General features: G+C 33.5%; 3 protein-coding genes across 4 annotated transcripts in view; all 3 read left to right on the top strand.

Annotated features, from left to right (window-relative positions):
* Positions 1 to 5,959, top strand: part of LOC141485751 (uncharacterized) — a 198,978-nt gene extending 193,019 nt beyond the window's left edge. For both annotated transcript variants that reach the window (XM_074183182.1, XM_074183181.1), the window contains exons 3-7: positions 282 to 410; positions 885 to 920; positions 2,540 to 2,651; positions 3,176 to 3,240; positions 5,862 to 5,959. In XM_074183182.1, coding sequence (XP_074039283.1) covers positions 282 to 410; positions 885 to 920; positions 2,540 to 2,651; positions 3,176 to 3,240; positions 5,862 to 5,879 — 360 coding nt within the window. In that variant the 3' untranslated portion in view covers positions 5,880 to 5,959. The remainder of the gene's footprint in view (positions 1 to 281; positions 411 to 884; positions 921 to 2,539; positions 2,652 to 3,175; positions 3,241 to 5,861) is intronic.
* A 2,501-nt stretch (positions 5,960 to 8,460) lies between these two features.
* On the top strand, positions 8,461 to 9,812 carry LOC141485783 (uncharacterized). The gene is made up of 3 exons (XM_074183274.1): positions 8,461 to 8,694; positions 8,754 to 8,975; positions 9,032 to 9,812. Exons 1-3 carry the CDS (start codon positions 8,524 to 8,526, stop codon positions 9,677 to 9,679), a joined length of 1,041 nt encoding a protein of 346 aa, XP_074039375.1. The 5' UTR covers positions 8,461 to 8,523; the 3' UTR covers positions 9,680 to 9,812.
* A 3,528-nt stretch (positions 9,813 to 13,340) lies between these two features.
* On the top strand, positions 13,341 to 23,542 carry LOC111517795 (B1 protein). Its single transcript, XM_074183179.1, has 7 exons — positions 13,341 to 13,502; positions 15,313 to 15,387; positions 16,802 to 16,930; positions 19,083 to 19,118; positions 21,152 to 21,263; positions 21,389 to 21,453; positions 23,412 to 23,542. Exons 2-7 carry the CDS (start codon positions 15,322 to 15,324, stop codon positions 23,427 to 23,429), a joined length of 426 nt encoding a protein of 141 aa, XP_074039280.1. The 5' UTR covers positions 13,341 to 13,502; positions 15,313 to 15,321; the 3' UTR covers positions 23,430 to 23,542.
* The last annotated feature ends 300 nt before the right edge of the window (positions 23,543 to 23,842 follow it).

Here is a 23,842-nt window from a genome sequence, read left to right as displayed (position 1 = left end):
AAGTCTATACGAGTTCAGTTACAAAAATTTGGATAATAATAAGATCGAAACACTATTGTATATATATATGGTATTCTACACAGTTCATTGTGCTTGAGGTTTCTTCATGAAATTATGTTATTCAATATTGATTCCAAGTTACAGATTCCGTAGTTGAACTGTTTGAAATAGACGAATACGGAGAAACTCTATTAGTGGCAGAACTTTCAAAACAATGTATAATCTCGACAAAAGTAAAAATCAAACTGGCATGATCTAAAGAAAATGATATCTTTTTACAGGATTATGGTGAGGAGTTCCTAGCTTTGTCCAAAACATTACACAAAAAATGCGTTGCTATAATGGGAGTTACACTAGCCGAAATTGACAGTTTGAAAAATGGAATTTTTGATGCAACTGAACAAATGAAGGTGAGTAATTTATTTTTCTTTCGACTATTTTGAAAACTGTCGATTATGCGACCGTTTCTTGTAATTAATGATCCATAATTTACATCACCGAACCAATTACAGTTGATCATATGAAAAATTCACTAACTTATATACCAGATAACAATGAGGTGAATTTAAAATTGAATCGAGTAAATGAAGAGAAACTTTTTAAGGTTGTATCTTCTTATGAATTCATGATATTACTTTAATTGTTAGTATTCTTCACAAATGAATCTATTTTTTTCAAATATTCCTGCTGCATACAAAAATTCAATATTCCACCGTCGAGAAATAATATAATCATTACTTGTTCGAATGATTTACGATGCTCGCCATGAGAAAGGTCAAATTTTGAAAGTATTGAAGTATATTTTGCATTTTCACTCTGGTAATACATTTATAAATTTATATAAAATATGAGTTACCACCTAATTTAAATATGTTTTGTTATAGAGATACGTCTTATGTTTGTGGCTAGTTAGTGAAGAGGTGAGTACTTTACTTTGATCTTCGTCTTCGAATAAATTGATGGATGTAGTCGTTATAACGTGGTAGGATATCATAATGAAAATGAGGAACAAAACTTCCTGTTTTTATACTAACTAACGATACTGCAGTTACTGCATTCATTTTCAATTTGATAACATTAATTTTCTGGAAGAGTATGTTATTGCAATCCATTGGAATTAAAAAAACGATGTCTGTTCGATATCTGTTCGATATTGGCAGAGCTTAACTCTCCAGACTGATCAAAAATGTAAATAAATCATTGCGTATTTACAATGCATTATTTTTTAGGTAACTGACTGGAGAAGGATCTGAATAATAATATTACAAATGACTTAAACACATTTTTTTAAAACATATCTCATTGATGGAAATGCATTAACTATGCATTCTGCATATAAGTACCAATATCATTTTGTCTGAAATATCATATGAATTATATTATTTTCACTTCTCTTTCGTATAGGTACTGAAAAAAAAATTTCTCGTTCTCTAGTTTTTATTCACATTTTATCATGTTGTATTTTGATTTCATTTTCTTTTTTTTTCGAAATGATGCATGGTTATTTTCATTTAATTTTAACTAGTCAAAAAATGGATTTCGAAAATTTATTTGTTTATGAAAAATCAAATAAATGAGTAAATATTAGAAAAATCATATACCTTTCCAGGAAAGAAAAGAGCAGTGGAAATATTGGTTTTTCAAAATAGTGTTATCTCAATATCGATATTTACAAGCAAAAACGAATAGTTAATGAATAAATGTGTGTAATGCAATAATTATATCAATATTTCTTCAAAATCATCATTTGACTGTCAGATTATTAGATTTTCAAAAAGTATCACAATATTCGCATGAGAAATGTTGGAAAAAAAATCCAGTAATATTCATTACCACACCATAGTTTCCAAACAGTGCCTCATAAGTGGGAATGAAAATTGGAAAAATATCATAATGATGTAGCTTTCATCAATGAAAAAAACCAAACCAGTCAAAATTTCAGAAAAAACAATTTTTCAATGCTTCATTATCGTTTTCAATTTTTTAACATCGTTGATAGTTCATAAATATATGGAAACTTTTTGGTTTTCAATTTTTCCGGCAATAATCTCTTCCAAAGTCTTCAAAGAATAGCACTTGACTAGAAAAAAAATTCCAGACTTTACTTTCTAAAATTATCACGGTTTATATGTAAATCTTCAATTTGAGAAATATTGGGAATTCATTAAAGCAATTAATTGAAAGAAAAATAAATTGCAATGAATTTTTTTCAGTTTCAGAAAGTAAGAATAGTTTCAGTGAATTTCTACTCTTCAAAAGTATTTTCCCAGTACTGAATATCTGTAATATTTTTTGAACTACTCTTTTTCGTTTAACTAAATAACTTTCAAACTATCATCACAAGGCCAGATTATCACACTGACCAGTAATGAGGGGTCATTAGCAATGGCTTTATAATGAATTGAGTCTTCTATACATCAGGTATTATCAGAACGACGGAAAATCTTTTTTACATTAATACTTCAATTCCACAAATGTATCAAATTTCTTTCAATAATCTTTTCTATCAATTCCTCCTACAATAATAAAACTTTTTCAGATGAATACTGATTTGACTATGAACCACAAGTTATTGACGAAGTATATGCCTAAAAAAGTGAAAAACGGCGTGAAAATATATGAAAGATGTAACAAAGAAGCTAGAGAATCAAGTAAGAATTTTTAATGGTTTCTATCACCACCATAACCATAACTATATACATAATCATGACTCATACATGGGCGTAGCTAGAGATGCAAAGTTTATCCTAGAATATGGAGAATATATTTTATTTTTAATATTATTACCTTTAGAAAGAAATTAATTGGAATTGTTTGTGAATACAAATTCATATAGTCAGTATCTCACACAAGAAAACAAAATTGAATGGAATACTTTTTTTTTAAATATTCTCTGGCCAATGCTGCATTATTGATTTGTCAACTTCACGGTAGTATTCAAGATGATACCATATTGTATGAGGTGGGAAAACGGAGGCATTAAATTAAATTCATCAATAGTTTCTTTGAATTTGTCAATAATACTAAAAATTGAGTGATTTCTAGATGTGGTGGCTGATTAGCTGGGATTAGCCCCTAGGAAATATTCCTAGCTACGCCAATGCATTCATTACGAATAGTTTAAATCTAGTAATTCTATAAGGTATAAGAATTTGATCAATTGAGGATATTTCAGGTGAAGCTGAACCCTACGAAATAATATTTGATATGATGAAATGTTACTACAACGCAGACCCTGAAGTAAGTATTTCTGATTTTGTTAAGGTCGGATCAAACTCAAATGTCTGAATAAAAGTTTTAATTCCTCAAAACATACATGGATGAGATTATGTTTTTAAAACATTTGTCCGTTTTTATTAATCTACTTTAAACTGCATTATCTCAGGGAATACTTATTCAATTTAATTAACCAACGTAACACAAGTCGAGTAATTCCGTCGGCACAAAAATAGTGTGCTCGAGATTCGATGACGTCGATGAACGCCTTTTTTGCCTGGTCCTGACTGGCGAAAGTTCTACCGGTGAGAAAGTTATCGAAGTGCTTGAGAATATTGTAGTCGGTTGGTGAGAGGTCTGGGGAGTATGGTGATTGAGGCCACATGTGACACATGTACATCCTCTCGAAGAGTTGTCGTCCTAGGTCATCGTCCATCCTGTCCTTTCCAGGAAGGTGGGCAGGTCACTGACATCTCCTTTATAGAATAGAATAGAATAGAATATAATAGAATAGAATAGAATAGAATAGAATAGAATAGAATAGAATGGAATAGAATAGAATAGAATGGAATGGAATGGAATGGAATGGAATGGAATGGAATGGAATGGAATGGAATGGAATGGAATGGAATGGAATGGAATGGAATGGAATGGAATGGAATGGAATGGAATGGAATGGAATGGAATGGAATGGAATGGAATGGAATGGAATGGAATGGAATGGAATGGAATGGAATGGAATGGAATGGAATGGAATGGAATGGAATGGAATTGAGAAACTTAATATCTCTGATTGATTTATCTACAATATTGTACAATTTTTTACCGAGATAATTAAAACTGTATCTCGTCAACTTATAGTTAAAGGATGGAACTTGTAAATTTCTATTATACACAGCTCTAGTTGTAACACCATCGTAAGATAATGCATCAGAAAGACTTCGAGTTTTGTGGGTAAATATCAATAAGTATTTGAGGTACAGTTCTGTTACTGTTAGGATTCTGAATTCTTTGAAGAGAAGATTAGATGGATATATTCTAGGTTTCCGAAGGCAGATCTTGATAATGTATTTCTGTGCTGTAACCAATGATTCCATAATTGTTTTATATGCCGATTTCCATGCTGCAGTTAGCTCTGTGTGATAGCATAGTACACTGTTTTATGAGTTACAGTATTCAGTATACTTCTTAGTAAGTAAAATTTATAGATGGTTTTTCTTATTTTTGAGACCAGATTAGATATATGCACTTTCCAGTTTAGTTTATAGTCGATTATTATTCCCAGATACTTGAAATTCTCGACATAGCTAATATTTTGTTTGTTGGTATTAATGTTTTGTAGGTTATTATTACTATTGTTTTTTAAAGGAATTGCTCTGAATATCTAAAGATAACATATTGGCAGGTGTAGGCCAAGACTCGCTGAACTTATACTCTCTTTGGCAACCTTGAGGTGTCTCACGGTGGCCTCCGCGAAGGTTTTGGAAGGTGCAGCGACATTACTGTCGCCTTGGACTTTTTACAACATCACGAGGTGATCTGCTATGTCCAGCCTCATTTCAAGCGGTAGATTGGGGTGGACATTTCTGTTCATCCCTAACCACCGCCTTGAGGTGAGCATATGTTTTGCAAAGGCTTTTAGGGAGTTTTAGTTCCCCTCACCCTACTTATTTCTGCCACTGACCAGGAGTCCGGCGACCCCGTCCATAAGGCCACATTGGCTTCCCGGACAGGGCCTTCAGTTCCCTGGCCGTTTCCCTATCCGCCACCTGGGGACGCCAGATAGGTAGCCCAACCCACGGGTGCTGAGGTATTTACAACTTCCTAGTACAAAATAGTGTTCCATGTATGTAAGAAGCTCACGTCACTATCCCAGCAACGTGATTTTGTGCCAAGATGTTGGTATTCAATATGACACAAAACAAATAAATCAACGAAGATAGCGGAATTGGATGTTCTGACGTTTAGATGTTCAGTTCCACCACATTCAATTTCTTATAAAAATTCGATATCAGAGTTTTGGCAGCATATCACCCCGAGTAGTTGTTTTTCCAGATATTCAATGAGAGTAAAAGATCTTGGTATCGTCAAAGATCTGCACCCAAATAGAAACTAGTGGTAAATGTGTGGTCATCAACAACATGAAATATTGGATTAGTGGTTTTTTCAATGGTTGGAGACAATATAGATCCCTGGAAACACCAACTGCATGATAAATGTATCCAAGAGAAAACTATTGACGGACACATTTAGGAAAAGGTCTTCGAGAGAGCTGGAGAGTGAAGAAAGACTATCTGATGAGCTATAACATTGAAATTTGATAAGTAAACTCCTCGTACCAGACACGTTGAGGGTTTTCATGCCACCTGTTTATGTTGGTGTTGAAACAGTACAAATATTTAACATTGATTGAGAGATTGTCATATAATTTTTGATTTTACTGATAGTAAAGCAACTAGCCTACGTGTCTAATGTTATTTGACGGATTTCTCTTTATCATTGGTGTTTCTATTGAATCATCCTCCTGCCTAGTTTATCAATAATATCCAAATGTTTTGTACAACTCATTGGTACATGACTTGGAAAATACAAATAATACCATGGAATAACTTTCAAACTAAGAATAATCATTATTTTTGTTTCAGCACTTCATCATGTTCTGAAGAAGAGAAAAATGAGAGTTTGTCACATAAACATGTATTTTCATATGTTTTATATATTTATGAATATAAAACTTCAATTATCACGATTTTCATTTCATAAAGCTTAGTTTGTTCCAACGCTCTAGAAGATTTTGTTATAACGCTAATTTCTTCATTTCAATTTTTGGAGAATACTAAATAAAAACAATAAAGTCTCATACAAACATTTTACGATGCAGATCCAGGACTCAATGAGAAATAATGGGACCAGTAGCTGATTTAGTTGTAGGCTCTGTGGTACTGGATCGCCAATGCTTTCTTTTTCTTCTCTGGTTTCCACTAGCTACCTCGCAGTGGAAGACAGAGAACAAATTACAAATTTTGATCGGCGCGGCGGTCGAAGCTCAACCTTGCAATGAACCCCATGTGGAAGAGTCTCGTCTATCCTTGAACTTTTCAATTGCATAGATAGACAGATAGATAGAAGTTTATTGATCAGACACCAATTAAACATTGGATTGGCAAGACAAAATACCGTAGCTACATTTTGCTTATTGTTAAAATAAAATATAAAAATCAATAATGTCCGTAAAATATAAGAATACTTATATAAAACTATCCAGTTGAATTAAAATCGTCAATAGGACTCTGACAAAACATTGTGAAGTCCTTTATATCATAGAAGCAGAAAAGATTTCAGTTTAGCCTTGAATCTGAACAGGTTCAACTGTTTTTTCAATTCATGGGGTAATAAATTGTAGACATTCGCGCCTGCATATTTTGAGGATTTTTTATAATTATTGTTTATGTGCCTAATTCTAGTCTAAATTCGTTTTTTCGTTGTGAAATTTTTAATTTTGCATGAGACTGTTTTTGTGAATGAAGGTGTGAATCAGAAGTTTGTATAAATAAATACTCGTGAAAGTTAGAAGTTTTTCTCTTTGAAGATATTTTTGCATGATTCTTGATAATCCAAATGGAACGTCAGGCGAATTATCCTTTTTTGTGATGAAAAGACTCTGGTACTATCGGTGGCCAAACCATAAACTACAATGTTATAACTTATAGTCGAGTAAACCAATACATAGAAATTATACCCTCCGCATCAGGCAACTCATCAGATTTTTTATTGTGGAGTAGTGTTTATTCAATTTGGAGCAGATCATAGTGATGCATTCCTCCCATCCGAGATTGCTATCAACAACTGTACCTAGAAATTTGCAACTTTCTTAAAATATTATTGTCTGATTATGAATGTTTAGTTGTCCAGTGGAAAATTTTCGTGTTTCGGATCTCTGGAATTGAACCGCAATGGTTTTGGAATAATTTATGATCAAACGGTTCTTTTTACACCAATTATCAAATTGGAGAATAACGTTATTTGTTTTTCTGAGTAGCTCATTTGTATCTGGGCTGGATACTATCGTCTGCGAACTAATAAACCTCTTCGTCATTTATGTAACCAGGAAGGCCCCCTGGGGAATACCAGTGTCGATTAAGTATTCATCGAAAGTTTGTTCACTAATTTTACCTATCAGCTTACGATCTTCTAGAAATGAACGGATCCTTTGTGATATGCTTCTTCGAATGCACTTGGGATTGGGATTTATTTTGGTTACGATTAAATCAAAGTTTAGCATTTCGAATGCACGTGACAGTTCGAAGAAAAGTCCAATAATTTATTATTTTCTCTCTAGTTTTTCGTTTATGAACTCTATTGTTGCAGTTTCAGTGGAATGGCCTTCTCTGAATCCATGTTGTTTTTTATTCAGTATATCAAAGTTACAGAGAAAGCTATTTGTTTCTTTTTGATATACCTTTTTCTAGAACCTTTGATAAAGTGCTCAGAAGCGCAATAGGTATGTAGTTCATGAGGGACATTTTATTTTTATTTATTTATTTGTTTTATTGGTCACAAGTAAACCATGGTGTCTGGACAAGTCAAATAAATTACACATATATGACATATATAAAATTGTAAATTATAAATTATTTACATTGTAAAATTACAACATGATTACTAACACATGACATATGAAACAGAATTCAAAAGTGAAACATAAACATATTAAGATCCATATAGATTATCAACAAATCTCTAAGTCATATTTATGAATAAGAGTTAGGAGTATTATGTAATAATTTGAAAAAAATTCAACCAAAAGAATGAAAAAATAACAGGAATTGTAATTCAAATTAAGTTAGGACAATTCAAAATCATTCACTTCGTAGTAGGCTTTCCTCAACAGAATACTCTTCAGTTTCTTTTTGTATCTTGTGTGTATCTTTCATTTCAATAGTTATAGTTATTTATGTATCAAGGGAATTAGGAGGGCCTTAATTACCGATGGCAAAGTTTGCGTCCCGAGGGCCTCTGGCCCGAGGCTCAGCAATTGCCTGAGGTTATTAAGGCTCATTAATTTCCGTGGTACATAGATAATTTTATTTCTGACCGATTTCAATAAAATTTTGTTCATTTTTGAAACGGAAAAATGTACCAATTCATTACCTTCCCGGTATATTTGAATCAGGTACCGTTGATTATAGTAGAGTTTTCTTGTTGCTAGGTTGTTACTTGTTTGCTATGCTATGTTACTTGTTTATAAACAGAACTTTGTTATCAAGCTGTGTTTGCGGTGAAAACGTGTTTTCTACCCCAAATATAATGGAGGATATTTTGAAAGAAGCTGAACAAGCAAGAGAATCATTAATTCCATCGAAAAGTGAAGCCGTATACCAAAAAGAATACAAGATATATCTGGACTGGCTGACACGGAAAAATGTTATGCCAAAAGATGTCACTGAAACTGTATTTCTGGCATATTTTCAAGAACTGGTAAGGAATTTTCTATGTTTTTCGGTAGATTTGGTAGTAATTGTGTTTATTCGTTTCAGTCAGAAACGTATAGTCCGAATTCTTTATGGACTGAATGGTCAATGCTAAAATCGATGGTGACTATACATGAGAAACGAGATATCACCAAGTTCAATGAACTACAGGCTTTTTTGAAACGGAAGAGTAAGAGTTATAAGCCGAAAAAGTCTGCTGTTTTATCTCCTAAAGATGTTATCAGATTCCTAAAGGACGCTCCTAATGATATTCATTTATTGCATAAGGTAATTTTTTTCTTATTTTCCTTTTTGTGTGTATTTATTTCCTTTTTTTGTTATAGGTTGTTTTGATTATGGGTTATTTTGGAGGATGCAGAAGTCAGGAACTTTTGAATATGAAGATATCGGATATAGAGGACCGGGATTCCGTTATGGTAGTGAACGTACCGGAAAGTAAAATTGGTGTATCGAAGAAATTTACAGTTGTGGATGGAAAAGAGTTCTCCGCTTTGCCTTTATTAAGACTTTATATGTCTTTGCGTCCTAAAGGTATTGAACGATTTTTTTTGAGCTTCCGACAAAATAAATGTACATCTCAGCCAATTGGAAAAAACATGTTTGGGAAAATCCCCAGCAAAATCGCAATGTATTTAGGATTGCCAAACTCATCTTCCTATACGGGACATTGCCTTCGTCGCACTTCTGCTACTGCTCTAGCCAATGCAGGAGCAACTATGACTAACTTAAAAAGACACGGAGGTTGGAAAAGTTCCACGGTGGCGGAGGGGTATTTGGAGGATAGCATCGAATTGAGAAATAAAACGGCGCGTATGTTGTCTACTTTGTCATCAGAAGAGGCAGGTACCTCGACTGTAGTGAACAGAAGCTCCAGCCATACAAAAGAAGAAATTGTTTCCAGTGGCGGAAGTAATTTTCAGGGAACATTTCAAAATTGTACATTTATTATTTGTAATGACGTGAATAAATAAAATATGGTTCAGTTTTCATTTCTATTTATTTTTACTTGTGAAAGGTAGAGGGAATTATAAAATCTATAATGTCCCAAGGGAGTTATGACCCTCTTTATTGATAGCGTAACTATGACGATATAAGCTTATAATATCCCGGTCAGAATAGTTATTTATGTATCAAGGGAATTAGGAGGGCCTTAATTACCGATGGCAAAGTTTGCGTCCCGAGGGCCTCTGGCCCGAGGGACAGCAATTGCCTGAGGTTATTAAGGCTCATTAATTCCCGTGGTACATAGATACTTTTATTTCTGACCGATTTCAATAAAATTTTGTTCATTTTTGAAACGGAAAAATGTACCAATTCATTACCTTCCCGGTATATTTGAATCAGGTACCGTTGATTATAGTAGAGTTTTCTTGTTGCTAGGTTGTTGCTATGTTACTTGTTTATAAACAGAACTTTGTTATCAAGCTGTGTTTGCGGTGAAAACGTGTTTTCTACCCCAAATATAATGGAGGATATTTTGAAATAAGCTGAACAAGCAAGAGAATCATTAATTCCATCGAAAAGTGAAGCCGTATTTCAAAATTGTACATTTATTATTTGTAATGACGTGAATAAATAAAATATGGTTCAGTTTTCATTTCTATTTATTTTTACTTGTGAAAGGTAGAGGGAATTATAAAATCTATAATGTCCCAAGGGAGTTATGACCCTCTTTATTGATAGCGTAACTATGACGATATAAGCTTATAATATCCCGGTCAGAAATAAATAAATTTATTAAACAGTCTCATTCCTAGATAATTGCGACTAGTACTTGCTAATTTATGCTGTGGAATCAGCAGGTTGTCTCTATTTCTTGTATTATAATTATGATTATCACTAAGTGTCTGATAGTTGCTGATATTTTCTTTTATGAATACCAAGTTAGTATATATGACTGATGAAGGTAACGTCAAAATACCTAGCTGTACAAACCACGGCTTACAACTTTCCAATCTGTTTAATCCTACAATTGCTCTAATTGCTCTTGGAGTAAAAAAATAGGTTGTAAGTAGATAGAGTGTCCCCAATTTAATAATCCATATGTCATAACATTATGAAATAGTGAATGGTATGTCATGATAGCCGCTTCCCTACCTAAATTAATTTTAACTTGTCTAATAGCATAAATGGCCTTAGATAACCTACTCGAAAGATTGTCTGTGTGAGTTTTCCACGACAAGTTGCTGTCCAAGTGAATTCCTAAAAACTTTAACGACTGAGCATCATTTCCTTGGTTTGAGAATATCATAGAAGCTGTTTTCGCCTTATTGATTTGTAATTTATTTGCGTTGAACCAATCATTAGCTGACTCAGTTATGTCCTGGATAACGGTGGTTTCCTCTCCTTGTCTTACCCTCTTATAAAATGTTGTGTCTTCGGCATATAAGATAGTCTTCATATTAATTGAAGAGGGCAAATCGTTTATATATATAAGAAACAGCAAGGGTCCAAGAATACTGCCTTGTGGTACTCCATATTCTATTGGGGATTTTTTACTGAATTTATTGTCATGGTACACAGATTGTGTTCGATTTGTAAATAGGTGTCAATAACGATATTTTTAGGCGACTTAGAGATTGTCCTAATTCAACTGATTTATTCAGGAAAAATGTTAAGTAAGGTGCTATGTCTGAAGCAGACTTTTTCAGGAGATAGAGTGGTAGATTTCTTGTTTTTCAAATATCTTCTATGTCGGTAGCGGTGAAAGGTTCAAAGGAGAAGGAATTGTTAAGTTGGAAGCGCGAAGTTGTGCAACTCATAGACGAATTATCGTTGAAATGGGTTTCGAGTTGATTACCTACAGTCGATACAAAAAAGTGTCCAAATATATTGGCTAAATCTCTTCCGTTTGAAATTATATCTTCTCCGTGGTTAAGTTCTATATTTTCCGTTGATTTTTCTCTTATTCAAGCGTGAATTTATTATTTCCCAAATGCCTTTGTTTTTATTGCTGGAGTTTTCTATAAGATTTGTGTAGTAATGTTGATTCGCTTTCCTCACGTGTTGATTATAGGGCTTTTTGGACTGTTTGTATCCAATCATTGGGATTTTTTTTTCGTGCGTAATTGAAATTTTGTAAATTTTTTTATTAGGATTTGAGTTGATGGGTGTACCAGGGGGCAGATACTCGAGGTAATTTCGACTTTATTAAAGTTTTTGGAAAAGAAGCTTCAAATGCAAATGAGAAATATTCCCAAAATCGTTCGAAAGGATAGTTTATGTTAGGGGTTTCGAAGGTATTTGAAAAAACAATTTTAAATACACATTTCCAGAATCACACAAAGAAGGCAAAAAAGATATCCAAATAAACAGTGAACGGAATATTACAAAGCCCGCATACAGATTCACATATAGGAAACCTAACAACATGAGAAAAAGTTTAACTTTCAAACTACAGTAAGAAAAATAATAACTGTAAAATAATCATTACCTATTAGCTGTTGAAAGTTTTTCAAATATTCAGGGACGAAATATATCCTATATACCTTTTCAATTCAATGGAAAGAATTATTTTGCCTTGTATTAGAAACAAAAAGAAGAACATATTAGAGAAAATATGCTGTTGAGGTGGGTTAAAGGACAAGACAGGAGTAAAGATAATCGCATTGCCGACTCTTCAGCCAAGGAAGCGGCTGGACCCAGCGACACCTACGGCCAAACGTCACACCCATCCTCAATCACTAAAGAGATGGGATGGAATCAAAGGATGCAGTCTTGCGAGGATCACCCTGGGTGACCCTGGGAAGCTGGCGCCGAAGAAATATCTGTCGATGACCAGGAAAAACTTACGCTTAACAGTAGGATTTCTGACTGGCCACTGTCAACTAAGGAAACACCTCCATATTATGGGGCTAGTAGAAACACCTCTATGCAGGATGTGTGAACAGGAAAATGAGACTGTCAGGCATGTCCTATGCGAGTGCCCAGAGTTATCGTCAATAAGAGAGTACATGTTCGGCGAGTCTTGGCCTTCACCTGCCTATATAAAGGAGATATCTCCTAGTGACCTGCCCCCCTTCCTGTAGAGGACAGGAGGGACGATGACCTAGGAGGACCACTCCTCGGGAGGTGTACAATGGCTCACATGACGCCTAAGTGCTGTGGGCCTACACTCAACCTCCCTACTATACAGATGACTCCCTAGATCACCTGATATGACGCCTCTAGACTTTTTTTGGGGATTCGTGAAATCTAAAGTATTCGTTACACAACTTACATTTCATTCCAGAGCTCATGGCTAGAATAGGCGGGCTCCCAACAAAAATAACCCAGAAACCTTCCATGCTGTCACAAATCAATGTTTTGGAGTCTTCTTATAATGAATGTTTTTGGGTGCGATCTCTAATTTTACTGTTTCTCTGAAAAATAAGTAACATGCCTGAGAAAGCTATCGTGGAGTGAAATACATGTTGCGGTTTTATAATCTGCAAAAAATCTCACAACAAATACGTTTATCATGGATTTCTATCAAGTATCAGCCAATTCCATCACATATTAGAAAGTGTATGTTATCATCATTGTTTCAATGTTAACAGCAAACGATATTCGAATCTAATTAGTTTTAACACGTTAATAATTTGTCATAATTGAGAATGTCTAGACTAGTTTGTGTTGGTTCGATATTTGGACAGCAGATAATGGAAATAGGGCAACATTCAATTAAATTAACGATATTTTTATTGTTCAATTTTGGAATATTACATGAAACCAAAGCAATAAATACCCACCTGCTTACACTGATACTTCAGTAGGTATTATACTGCGATTGATTATACATCCTGACAAAAAAAGGTAAGCAAATGTTTTTTAATTTCATTGATTTTTTATAAACTTGATGACTTTGAGAAAATTTGTAAATAGTTGAAATGCATTCTTTATGCAAATATTGTACTCTATTGAAAAACTGTGAATCTGTAATTTTGTTGGATTTTGAAGGAAACGACATTGAGAATAATTTCTTTTGGGAAAATGAGTATAGATGAATGTAATTTGAAATTATCAGAATACCTTCACTTGAATAATACTAGAGTTTAGTCCCAACACCAAACCGTTATTTTTAAAACATCTACACGTGTTTCAATCACCAAGTGATCATGTTCAAGACGAAGATTAAACTAAATTACATTCAATATCTTCCTTATTCATACTATAGATACCTCTGTTAGGTACCTGCGTCTCAATTGTCTTAAAATAATTTTACATGTTGCCTTATCTACTAGTTTTGAATTGATTTTCACAATATTGCCTTATCTAACAGTCAGCTATATAGTACACCATCAGGTATTGGTCCACCATTGTCATTCATAATTTTATTTTTACTCATTTCTACACTCTCATAGGCATCTAGAGGCCTGTTGTTAACTTGTCTAACTATTCTCAATGAACTAAAGTCTATGGAATAGTTTTGTTGCAAAATATGATAGGCGACTGCTGATTTTTCAGGTTTTCCATATTTTAAGTGTGCTCTGTGTTCCTTACATCTTATTCTGATAGATCTTTTTGTCTGTCCATAATATTTTGCATCGCAGTCCTTACATTTAATTTCGTAAATTCCCGACTTTTCCTAATTCTCGACTGCCCTAAAAGACTATATAGTGTATGACTTGTTTTGAAAACCACCTTCATAACTAGTTCCTTGAAAATTTTTCCAAAGTTCTTCGTGTATTGGTGGTATGGAACTGAGATATATTTTTCTTGATTTTCGTCGTTCTTGAAAGTCGATATTTCATTCATTCTTAACCTAAACGTTGTCTTCCTTATTATATCATCTACAATACCCGTCGAGAAACCGTTAGTGGCTGCTATCTCCTGTAATTGTATGTTTTTCTTTTGTGGACCTCTCATGTGTGAGAGTAAAAGTCAAAAGACGATGCACTAAAAAATTCAGCCCAGCACGTTTGTGCTGTCCACAGTGATGTGAACTGTCAGGAATATACCTGTAAGTGCTTGTTTCACTTCTAAATACATCGTATAGGCCTCCATATTGGCTCCTCATTACCAAAATGTCAAGAAATGAAAGTTGTCCTTTATTTTCCAACTCAATATTCGCTTTTTTTGTTATCAAATATCGCGAAAACATCATCCACATACCTTAGCCATATCCTAGGAAAATACTTTGACTCCAGTAAAATTCATTACTATACCAAAGGTTCCAAACAGTGCATTACAGGAAAAATGTCAATTGATTTTGAAGCAATATCTAACGACGCTCAAAATCCAATCTCATTGATGTTATCTACGGAATGGATAACGATTGAAGATATATTAAGTGATATTGAAACTATTGATCTTGTGAAGTTTGAGCATATGATTTCTGAAGTTTCTTAAGATTCAGCTATTGCCTCCATCTGTCTGGTCTAGATCTTACGGATATTAAATCATGCATTTTATTACTTTGAGCAGGGATTTTTTTTGTTTGAAATAAATATCCATAAACGATTTATACGTTTTCTAAAAAATTTTATAAAAAAGTCTATAATCTGCTGTTCATGAATATATAATTCTTCATCATTTATGATTGAGTATGGCCTTTGAAGTTTCTGAAAACTCTCATGTCGCATTATCAATTAATTTCGTTAAAGAATCTCTATACTATTTTCAGTTATCCAGAATGAAACTAACTCTGTTGATTGCTATTATTGGAATCTCTTCAGCATATGGATACTTAGCAGATGAGGTGAGTTGTCTTCATTAATAATAATAAATACCTAAAATATCAATGTTTTTCTAATACCTTCATATATTCTCTACAAAAATGGAAACAACCAAAAATTATTGTAATGTATTTTGAAAGCATTGAAATATATCGGGAATTGTCGAGAAAAGCCAACCCTTCCACTGCCTGTCATGAAATTTTCTACAAAAAACATCTGTACTATTTTTATAATTTGTATACTCTTTTCATTTTATGCTAGAATATGGTCCATCAGAAATATAAAAGTGAATGAATACCTGACTTAGTTCAATTGTGAGTTTCATCTTGATTTGATTGAGATATTTTTCATATAACTAAGTCTTGGCGATGACAAAATATTCAAGATATTTTTATATTAAATTCTACTATTTCAATTTCACTCACTCATATGCTTATGTAGGGTCCAAACTTGAAAATGGAGCGATGATCTGATTTCCCATTTATAATTCTCAATATAGCAAATTGAAGCTGTCCAAAGAAAGTTTTTGATATTCTTGACTTTTTGCATTACAGGTACTCACCCCCGAAGAGGAATTGACTATTCTATCCTTTTAAACCAATTTGATACTATATCATGTCGACTGTTCGTTACAGTCACATTTCTATATATTTTAATGAATAATAACAGTTCTTGTGCCACGCTGCTACGAAAAAACAATTTTCATGTAGCACGCTTCAATTCAAGACACGAGAAAAAAAAATTCAGATTGGTAGAACAAATTCGAATCTCAGAGCACCAGTTAATATATGTATTATAATGTAACATGACTATTATTAATGGAAGTTCTTTTATAATGTTTATATTTATATTGTTTTATATCAACATTGTGGAGACTAATTCATTTACAATATGTCAATTGAATCTATTTATGTTATTTTTCAGCGAATAACAGTCTATCAGTTATCTTTTTTGAATTATTATAAATGAATATGATTTCGTAACTTTTTTGAAACCATCTAAGAATTGTTTCATTAGAAGTTTACAATTTACAGTTGAAAATTATACTGTGGTTTGCTGAAAATTAATTTTTTGATTTGAAAAAAATGTCCACAGCTTCTTTATTAGCTGATCATTTTGTAGGCGAAAATCCTAACAAAACTCTAAATAAATATAACATGCATCAAAAATATTTTGAAACCTCCGATACCTGGTATATTTACAGCATAAATTGAATACCGAATCTTCAAAAAGACAAAGTATCACATCTTTCATGTAGATACATTCATGTGAAACAAAAATCTCATAGTTTTCAGAAAATGCGAATTAAGCTGCAAATAAAGTTCATATTTCAACCTTCAAATGGATGTTACTCATGAACCCTGTATTTCTTTACACTTCAGCCTCAGATTGTTGCCATTTTTAAGAGTTTCGATATGACACTTTTTTTCATTTTAGGATTATGGTGCAGAATTCCTTGCTTTAGCCAAACTTACTCACAAGAAATGTGTCCCTATCACAGGTGTTACCCAAGAGTTGATAGATGCAATGAAAAACGGAAATTTTCCTGACAACGAAATTTTGAAGGTAAGTGACATATTCCAGGCGACAACGGGAAATCAAATTCGAAATCATAGACCATTCACTTTCACTAGTACCAGTAGCTTTCACCGTGCTAGGAATCGTACGTTGAAAGGTGAAACCTCGTTAATCCTTAGCTCGCACAAGTTTATGTTTTTGAGGGTTGTCGTTCGTGAAAGGGCGACAAACGGTTAACCGATTTTGACAGATTTTCAAATATATTTTTGACAGTTTATCAGTACCTACTGAAAAGGGTCCATTGTGAAAATTTTTATCACACGGCTATGCTGCACTTCAAAAATGCCTCAGAACATTTATGAAATGTTAGTTTTTGAATATTAACTTTTAGAATCTGAATTTCCAAATATCTTCAACTAATTGAGTTGATTAAATTCTTTCCCAGCCCAAAGTTTAAGTTGCCTTTTTGAACATGACAAAAATTCCTCATAAAATTGATTCAAACCTATACCAATATCAAGCCGCGATTTAGTATAAATAATACTTATCAATTCACTATTGAATAGTCGACTGTCGGAAAGTGATTTCCAGAGAGAGCTGAATTTCATCACCACTATTAATATCGCATCGCTAGATTTTTTGAAAAAAGAAGCGTATACGTAGCTCACAGAACGAATAATAGTCCAAGTAAATTCATTAAAAACAATAAAAACAAAACTTTGGTGTCGGATAGACTAAGCTGATTTGAGGCTCTCGCCTAAAACCTTATATTGGCCAAACAGGGAACACTTTTCCCCAAAGAATTGAGAAGCATAGAAGTAGTTTCCTAAATAAAAAGGTCAATTCCACATTTACAAGCTACCTTTTAGCAGAATTGTTGTGGAATTGGCCGCGGTGGTAGTGCGCCCGACTCACGTTCGGAAGGCCCTAGGTTCGATTCCCGCCTCGACCAGATATTTTTCTCAATTGAATTTATCTGCTTGAAGATGGGATGATTCTGCAATCGTGTTAGGAATCAAACGTTAAAAGGTACGACCTCGTTAGTTCTTAGTTCGCACAAGTTTCTCAACTTCTGAGAATTGTCGTACGTATGGGGGCGACAGCTGATTTTTTGAACAGAAGTAATAGATTCAAGAATTCGGCTAATTTACTGAATGACCGAATTGAACAAGTCCCCGTTACTTCAAATGTGGAAACTGTTACATAAGCTCAGGTTGCATTTTTGTAAAATTGTTCAGTGAAAATCTCACAATGAAGTGTTTTTTGAATGAAAAATTTTTGCAGCCCTTTCTCTCTCTGCTGCTGCTGCTTTATTGTCTGTATGGCACTACAGTCTCTTTTTTATAGAACAACATATATATCTAGTACTATTTCGAGTCGAAGATCGAGTGCCAATTATTGGATAAGGACTAACTTCAAATTTGTATTGTAGTGTCTTGCAATTATCTAATTGCAGATCATTGCGCTGATATTTCTTGGAAAATCACCGACTCTTCAACTAAACGAGCTTTCTATCATGAGAAGGTATTGGACTCAATTATTTTCTGTCCAAAGGAACATAGAAGTTTTGACCATTTGTTCATTTTCATTCACAAATAAGGCAAGCGGGGCAAAATTGTTAAATTTACTATGACTGAAAATACAAATAAACTAGTAACTTCAAAACCAAGCAAGCAGACTTTGGTGTTCGCTGCTTATGTGTCATTGAAAATACCCATTGAAGCTCCCACTTATATGTAGACTTTCGTGATCTCGATGAAAAACTATTCGGCGGATGGATTATAAAAATCCTTTCAATAATCGTGATAAACTAGTTGATGTTGCAAACTCCTAATTTCGATGTTCTTGTTTTGCTTTTTTAATATTTTGCTTTCGTTTCGCTTCTAGTTGTAGAAACATTTGGAAGCGTTCTGTTTCTTCCTTGTTTCGGTATTATTTTTATTCTTCCACTAGTTATAGAAATAGCCGCTCTGTTCAGTTTTTTAAAGCTCCATAGTTATCAGAACGTCTAGAAATTAGGTTGGATTTGAATTCCTGCATCTTAACAGAATGATCTTAATAGACCTTCTGTCTAGCAACATGTTTAGGAATTCTAGATGATTGACAGAATAACATAGTCTGCTCTTCTTCAAAAATCATATTGGATTTTGTATAATTACAAATAATTCATAATAATACTAACTGCAATGCTTTTTTTCAGCGATACACCTTGTGCCTCTGGCTGGTTGCTGAAGCGGTAAGTATTGAAATAAAAAACAAAACTGAGGGTTTCTTCTTAGAATGTATTGGTTCTCGACAGTAAAATGGTACACAAATCTATATGAAAATTTTGCCAACCGATTAGAAAAACTACGATGGTACATACTTATACTGGAAAGAGCAAAAGATAAAAGCCTGAAACAAAAATACCTGAGTTAGAATTCATTCAGAGGAAGTTAATATTTTGATTAGTGCAAGATATGGCACCATACTGAAACTTTGTCGGAAGCAATATTCTGTTGGGTAAACATTCATCATAACAAAATTGTGTCTTCAAAACAAAATTACATAGCAGTTAAAATGAATTCGGCCAAAGTTACATTAATATAAATATCAAAATGTCTTCACTGATAATTTGGTAGAATGGAATAAATAATTATTTCGAATTCTACTGAATTCGCAGGATATGCAATTACTCAGCGTTGAGTAAGATCACTATCAGCGGTAATGAAAGATGATAGAAGATGATAGTGGTAGTAATATTTATAAGTATACCAGCAGACACAAAAGTAGTTCAATGTGAATTGAAAGGGTTATATTTTTAGAAGAGAATGATTTTTTGCGAAAGAATGATTTTAACTGCCTGCTTCTCCATCTCCATCAAAAATGAGAAAATCTTCTGAAGAAGACACAAACTGGAAGAAAAAAATCCTCTCGAAACAACTACCTTCATATAAACATTGAATTACATGAAAGAAAACAACTATTGAATTATACAAAAAAACACTACCTATCAAGTTTATACTTCAAATATTCGTTATGAAAATGAATCGGATATCATTCACAGGATTGCTACACATTATAGTACATGAAAGATGTACAATTTAACTCAATGGCGAACATCCGATGTTTCGGAATATCAATTGCCTCTTTAGCACCAATCTGGATAACATCACGAGCTGAAACACTCAATCAATTCATAATAGAACGACTTCACTCCTTTATTTGATTCGATCCCAGCCAAAGGAATCTTGTTTGAATTGAAACGGGTATATTTATAAGACAGATTAATTTTTGGGAAAAAAAGATTTTGGCTTTCTACTTCTTGATTTTCACATGAAGTAATGTGAGAATCTTGCAAAGGAAGAATTCAGAATAAAATCTTCGAAAAAATGTGTAGATCCTAAAGAGAAGTAACTTTCAGGCACAAACTGAAAAAAAAGCTCTTTGGGAAGCCAACAAAATGTTGGCTTTGAGAACCGTTGTTGTTTTGTAGCTTATTCGCATACAACTGCGACTCAAAAAACCCAACAAGAAAAAATCTAATGGAGTTAAGTCGCACGATCTAGGTGGCCAATTCACATTACTAGGTCAGTTGAATTTTGAATGGGTGCAGGCTCATGTCATGACGCGAAAATTCGCCAAGTTATAGTCAGCGAAAAGCCGAGTTCTTGTGAGCGACGCAAAATCGACTGCCTCGGATTCTCCTGCATACTCTCACAGACAGCTGAGATATTTTCGACAGATCTTGCGTTTCATCGACGTACGGGTGTTAGTCGATCGTTTACTGATCCAGCGGACTCTACTGAACTATTGGACCAGTGGATTTGGGAAAGTTCTGCTCATATCTATTTATGACATTACGTGGAGTGTTTTGGTGTCTATTTCGTACATGTCTCTTATTGGCTCAATGAAACAGCTACTAAAAATGTTTCTCAGTGTGGATCAACTCATTTTCTTGTTTTCTTTCTGGGTCTTTCAACCTTTTTTTGGTCTAGATTAATGAAGAGTATGAGCAAGAGTAAGAAAAACAATTTTTTGGTGACATTTTTTGAAGGCCAAATGCAATTCCAATTTTTACCTGCTTGATGTAGGTCATCGATGTCTTCAAGTTGTGGACAGTAGATCAAACTGTATCAACAAAAAAAGTACATTTGGAATTGTCCCACTTTCCTTCCTAAATTTTCTGCGAACATTTTTTACCGAATTCTTCTTGAATATTTGTGTTCAATTTGTTCAATTTATTTTTTGAATATAAATGAATATTTTCAGTATAGTATTATTTTTTAGATGACTACTGATTTTAATATAAATACCAAGATGGTGGAAAAGAGTATGCCTAAAAAAATTGTTAACGGCAAAGAATTACTTCAATCCTGTGGCAAACAAGCTCAGAAATCAGGTGAGTAATTTCTGTAATATTTTATTTTAAAAGGCCATTTCATTTCTGAATCCTTCAACCTTGAAAAGTACTATTTAAAATCCCCTGGAATTTTAACAAATCTAACTACATCAATGCACTTTTAGGTTTAACAACACCTCACGAAACAGTATATGAAGTGATGAAATGTTTCTACAAAGCAGATCCTGAAGTAAGTATCGCTTATTTCTGTCAGGTCATATATTGAACACGCTTGAGACAGCTATTATATAGTGAAAACTGTTTAAATGTTAGAAAAGTGTTATTTGGATACGAGTGCAAATTTATAAAAAATTAATAACACACTTCGAAGTGTACTTTTGTAATCACTCCATTAAATCGCTTTCATATTTGATTGTTAGGACTCAAGATGGTACTCTCGCGCATCCAGTAAATTTTATGTTAAAAGATCATTATAAAGGGTTGAGAAAGCTATTGTATAACGAAACACGTGTCGCGGTTTTTGTAATACCCTTTATAAACTGTTTTATTGAGTTTATAATGGATTTTCCTCAAGTATCGGCCAGTTCTATTCAATTAAGTAGAAGATGTTGGAACAATCTTGGCATGCACCATTTCTTCCAGTTTTTTCACCATTCCGTCTAGTAACTTCTGAAATCAGCAGAAAAACATAAAATTTTTTCAAAAATCAATGATTACTCAAGTACAAATTTTTCGCTAATTTGAAGAATTCACTATTTCGTCTAATAACTTCTGGAATTACGAGGTAGCTGAACATGTGATGGTTGATAATCAGGATCATGTGTGCCTTATTGATAACATTGCTTTTCCTTCGAGTTTCTCCATGCCTCGTAATTCCATGCTTCACAAAGTCATGAATCAATTATTACCCAAGTACAAATTTCTAATAGAATTTCTTGCTGATTTGAAGATTTCAACATTTCATCTAGGAACTTCTGGAATCACGACATGAACATGTGATTTGATAATAATTAAGCTCATACTTGCCTCAGTAAACAGTGCTTCGCCATCGTATATCATATGCTTCACATCAATGATTACCCAAGGACAAATTTCTCAGGAAATTCCCTACTAATTCGCCCCAGTAAACATTGCTTCTCCACTAGATCACGAAATTTCTCCAACATGTCATGTAGTAACTTTTGGAGTTATTTAATTTGATAATAATAAGGTCCCATTTACCTCAGTAAACATTGCTTCTCCCTCATATCTCATATGCTTCACATAAATGATTCCCCTACTACAAATTCCCCAAGAAATTTCCTCAACTTGCCACATAGTAATTTCTGGAATCACGAGATGAACATGTGATTTGATAATAACTAAGCTCATACTTGCCTCAGTAAACATTGCTTCTCCGTCGTATATCACATGATTCACATCAATGATTACCCAAGGACAAATTTCTCAGAAAATTTCCTACTAATTTGCTCCAGTAAACATTGCTTCTCCCTCAAATCACGAAATTTGATGTCATGTAGTAACTTTTGGAATTACGCGATAAGTACTACCTAAGTACAAATTTCCTGAAAATTTTATAGAGTCACTTCTGAATTCACGAGATAAACATGTGATTTGATAAGTAAAGTCATATTCACCACAGTAAACATTGCTTCTCCGTCGTATCTCATGTGCTTCACATAAATAATTCCCCAAGTACAAAATCCTCACGAAATTTCCTCAACGTGTAATGTACTAACTTCTGGAATTTTCTGCTAATACGAATAGAATGCAATCATAATTGCCCCAGTAAACATTGCTTCTACCTTAGTCCTGACACCAAACACATTTACTATTTTCAGAAAATATCCAAAAGTTCGGTGTCATATAACTGGTCTCAACCGTACCAAACAATGTTCTTTTATGGCTGTTTACCGATGTGTTTAGCGCAACTGGACTTATCTCATCTCGAAAATTGAATACTTTTAGGAGAAATTAGATTTATTTCAAACTTCGATCCAAAGAATCAGTCAGAGTTGATCGATATCAATGAACTTCAACTGCTAATCTTTTTGAAAAGACAATCCTCAATTATTTAATAAATAATCACTTCAGCTACTTTCTACTACATTTTCTCGTTTTTCGTAAAAAAAATTCTCATATAAGTCATCGTGAATATTCAACATAATTATCATATGTTTATTTCAGCACTTCATCATGTTCTAAAGGCAAGTTCATGGAGCCAGAATGAAGGAACAGCCATGTAGTGACATCTTATGAATACTAACTTCAAACATGTATTAATTATATATTCACCAATATAACGTCTTAAAAGAGAATGATTTTATTTCAATGAATTATTCCTCCCAACAGTAATAATGTTTCCACTTGAGAGTGTCTCCTTCAAAATGAACATCGACTAATCAATGGGAACTTCTTCGAAAATAAAATAAGAGTGAATACCTATTCCACAATGCTTTCGATAAAAAACTGTCAATTTTCAACCAAAACATACTCATGTTCTCCTCATTAAAACAAAGACCAAAACATTCTGAAACGAGACTGTTGTGATAGTAGCAGCTCTGTTTTTTTCTTCACGATGGAAGGTCAGATGAAGAATGTACTGAAATAAGAAACTT

Source organism: Leptinotarsa decemlineata, unplaced genomic scaffold (assembly GCF_025532065.1).
Source record: "Leptinotarsa decemlineata unplaced genomic scaffold, Ldec_3_MD MMD2_tig00026336_RagTag_RagTag, whole genome shotgun sequence".
In the NCBI taxonomy this organism is placed as follows: domain Eukaryota; kingdom Metazoa; phylum Arthropoda; class Insecta; order Coleoptera; family Chrysomelidae; genus Leptinotarsa; species Leptinotarsa decemlineata.
The sequence above is the reverse complement of the archived record's forward strand: the minus strand, read 5'-3'. Positions and strand labels throughout refer to the sequence as shown.